The sequence below is a fragment of the Phalaenopsis equestris genome, unplaced genomic scaffold, assembly GCF_001263595.1.
Source record: "Phalaenopsis equestris unplaced genomic scaffold, ASM126359v1 Scaffold000197, whole genome shotgun sequence".
NCBI classification, from domain to species: Eukaryota; Viridiplantae; Streptophyta; class Magnoliopsida; order Asparagales; family Orchidaceae; genus Phalaenopsis; species Phalaenopsis equestris.
In genome coordinates this window covers 310,549-314,717 of record NW_018164639.1, presented here as the reverse complement: position 1 = coordinate 314,717, position 4,169 = coordinate 310,549, and the positions used below count along the sequence as shown (strand labels likewise).

General features: G+C 37.6%; 1 protein-coding gene across 1 annotated transcript; it reads left to right on the top strand.

Moving 5' to 3' along the window:
• Window positions 1–3,254: 3,254 nt before the first annotated feature.
• LOC110022553 lies at window positions 3,255–4,104 on the top strand (the record flags this gene model as incomplete). Its single annotated transcript, XM_020721562.1, is given in 1 exon segment — window positions 3,255–4,104. A coding segment is annotated over 1 exon segment (576 nt), but the record flags the coding sequence as incomplete, so codon positions are not given.
• Window positions 4,105–4,169: the final 65 nt, after the last annotated feature.

The window sequence follows — 4,169 nt, the reverse complement described above, 5'->3', positions numbered from 1 at the left end:
GTCCACTTAAAAAATATTAAATTGGATCCGCTCCGCAATAATTCTGAAATAACTTCTAAATAACTCTAAAATAACCTCTGTCGTTCCACTTTATTAAACCAGAAATAACACCGTTGAGTTTATTTCAAGGTTATTTCAGTATTATTGAAGAGAAATACATATATTCCACTTCAATAACCCAGAAATAATCTTGAAATAACATCTTCGAGGTTATTAAAGTGGAACCGCGGAGATTATTTATGGGTTATTGAAGTAGAATAAATAGGTTTCTCTTTAATAACCGCGAAATAACTTCCGCGATGTAGCACACGTAACGGCATATTATTGGAGTCTACACGTAGGTTTCACTTCAATTCCGCGATGTAGCACACGTAACGGCATATTATTGGAGTCCGCACATACAACTACGTCAGAAGTCCGGACAGAAAATTTCCTCTTAAAAAAAGGGGCATTTACATGCATAGCACACAATTTATATGCATTTACATCTCACATTGAAATTGCCATATTTACACACACATGACACTCAAATTTACCATACATACCCCTTTTTAAATGTGAAATACATATTTTTATACATAAATTTAAAACACCAAAATGCAATGCATGTAAATATGAAAGTTTAGGTGTGAGATATGTAAATACATAAGAATTGTCTGCTATGTATATACCTTTCCCTAAAAAAAGGCTTCCTTTGTTTTCAGGTCTTCCACACCTTCAACAACACAATCCATACAAATAACAATATATATAGAAGGAACCTCAGAAAAAAGCACTTTAAAAATTAAAGTGTCAAATAACATAGGGCCTCGTGTCTTCCCAGTGTTATCTTCTTGATGTTAATGTGCTCTAGTTTGCAAGTTTTCATATGTGGGGTCTCCACCTAACATTCATTCTATAAACAAAAATAGTAAAGTAGATATTGCATTAAATTTTTTTATTGATGTTTAGTTCATTCATTTGCATTCTCTTTTTATATTCATGTGTTATAGAGCCACCACTTATCATTGAACACCTTTTGTATTTAGTTTATGTTATGGTGTGTGTTATTGAGCCACCTGTATGAAGAAAGATGATCATACCTCTCAAATATGCTTTACTTGCTCTCTTTCAGAATGTGCTAGAAGAGCTCAAGGCCTTAAAGAGGTCGTCTCAAATCTCCTCTTTAAATCAAGTTTGCTTTTTCTCATACTTGGTATTTTAGTAAATTACACACATGTATTGATAGATGCTCACAGTTGTGTTATGTATGTATGTATGTATGTATGTATATCATATATCATATGAGCATACATGAATTAATTCGACGGTGCATATCTTTATGTAAATTATCATATTTTTATTTCAGTGAAAAAAATGTTCAAATTAAATAGAAAGATTATAACATCAACCATGATAACTGGACTGAAATTAATGGAATAAATAATGTAGCAACTTTAATAATATCTAATCAAAACCTACATCTACATATCTCTATTTTCAATTCGAGACAAAAATAGAATACAAAAAATGATAATTTTCTTTTTTGAAATAATCCCTAAGAAATAGCTAAAAAAAATCCTAACTAATTTAAGGTCAATTACCGAAGGAACTAAAGGCTGCATTAGATGTGGTATCATAGATCTCTCAACTATCCCTTGCTACTCTAGGAATCACCTCTAATAATATAGCAGATTCTTCCTTGGGATAAAACAAAACGAAACAAAAATACAGAGAGTTTAAGAAATATGGAACCTGAAAAGATTGCAATCCTTACTTCCTAGAGATGCACATCGCACGTATTTCCTTCCTGATTACTAAGAAATATGGAACCTGAAAAGATTGCAATCCTTATTTCCTAGAGATGCACACCGCACGTATTTCCTTCCTTGACTTGATTATAAGAACTCCTTCATTGCTCTCATAACAACACTCTAAAATCTCACTACACTCTCACAAACACTCAACCTAAGTAAGAAAATAACATCCGACTCCCTAAATCCTTCAAATAGAACATATTTAAGCCTACAAGCCGTCGAACAATTTGAACCGTCAAAATCTTCAAAGGTCGGTGTTGAGCGCCTAGGCGTTAGGGGGTAGCGCTGAGTTTTCATCCATTTTGTTTGTTGGCATGAAGGATCTTCTTCTTCAGGTGCCTTGGCGTTGGTCTGAGCATCTACTTTCTGCTTTGGGCACTTACTTTCCTGCTTTTCTAGTTTAATTTGGTGAATTCTAGAGCTGGTTCAAGTGCCTAGGCGCTAGACATGCACATCAGGGTGTCCGTCAGGGACTTAGCATGAATTTGGCCCCTTATTCTGTCCTCCCCTGACTGACAACATTTTCTACACATCACCTAGCAAAGGTGAGGCGCAAGCCCTTTGCTATGAGGGGTAATGATTTTGTATATACGCTTTCAGACCAACATCACATAAGAAGATTAGAAAATTTCACCCATATCGAGACCTTGTAAATTCTTTAACTTTCTGAAAATCATAAGCCCGCTTCTTAAAGACGAAAGATCTATCGTTAATATGCCATATCACATCCATCATGACCATCTCATAATCCTTGACGTAGAAACGGCGTTTACATAGCCATCACATAAGAAGATTAGAAAATTTCACCCATATCGAGACCTTGTAAATTCTTTAACTTTCTGAAAATCATAAGCCCGCTTCTTAACGACGAAAGATCTATCGTTAATATGTCATATCCCATCCATCATGACCATCTCATAATCCTTGACATAGAAACGGCGTTTACATAGTGCATTGCCAACCAAAGCAAGATTTCCATCACTTCCTCAATCTCTTGATATATGTAAAAAAAAAAATTATCTTCTGCATGTAGTTTGTAAGAGAGAGAGAGCTTTGCACAATTACAAATATTAGATGAAATAAATCATTAGCAGTTCCTGAGCAAACAACAAGAAGAAAATGAAGGAAAAGAAGAAGGGGAAGACATTAGGAGATGTCAATGAAAAGCTAAGGGGCAAAACCTCTGAGCCAAACGAGATCCTAGATTACGACGGGATGAATGACGGTTAGGGTTTCACAAACAAGAAAAAACAGGGGGACCTGAAAACCCTGACAAAGGCAAAGGCATTCGAAAAGATCGTGTGCCATTTACAAATTGACCTTAATTCATTGTATTTTGAGGCCATAAAAATCTAAAGCCCCTATATTTAATTTACTTCACAAATAACCCATCAAAAAATTTATTTACGGGAAGATCTATATATATCAGAAGATCCTTTCCAAAAAAAAAAAAAAAAATCTGTCCTTGTGCTCCAAATTAATACACATTATTAACTTGTGCACAAATCAAACCCAAAAATAGCTCCTTTCTAAAAATAGCTCCGAAATATCTGAAACCGGAACCGAGATTCAGGCCAATCCGCATGATTTCCCTTGGCCCGCATCCCACGACGTTCGTCACCTATAAAACAGTTTCCTAACCAACACGACTCCACACTCCAAATCTATATATACACACACACACACGCACACACGCACACGCACACGTTGTTTGATAATTCCCAACAAACAGATGGATTCCATGTTCCACGTCTCTGATTTCATCTACATCGAGCACAATAGAATTTTTGAAGATTTAAACGGCCGCGACCTCACCGGACATCCATTTCTCGTCCTGCATTTCTTCTACAACATCGATGGCGAGAGAGTCGACGGCATCACAAACGAAGGTTGGCGCAGATTTGCAGAACTGGAAGATAATTTATCCATCCGAAATTTCATCCAGAGGAACGAACCCCTTCCGATGGATATAATGGTTGATCCCGAAGATTTGGAGAGGGAGAGGGATATGATCGTGGACGCCGTGGCTTCGCTGATGCAGGAGTACGGTGGGGTTGATGGGATGAAGGCCCTAAAAGTGGATGTCTCGGTGGAGGTGAATCGGCTGGGGGAAGAGGGTGTTTTTATGGATATGGATTATTTGTGGAATCTGCGGGAGAGGAGGATGAAGATGTGTTTGATGGAGGAGAAGAAAAAGGTTTTGGGGGATGAAGAATGTGCGATATGCTTGAATGAGATGATGGGGGTGGAGGATGGGCCGGTTCGCACGCCCTGTTCTCATCGGTTTCATGTTTCGTGTATTGGCAGGTGGTTTCAACACAGTTGCGCCCGCCCGGTCCGCCGGTTCCGGCACCGGGCGGTCTTGGGGGTCCA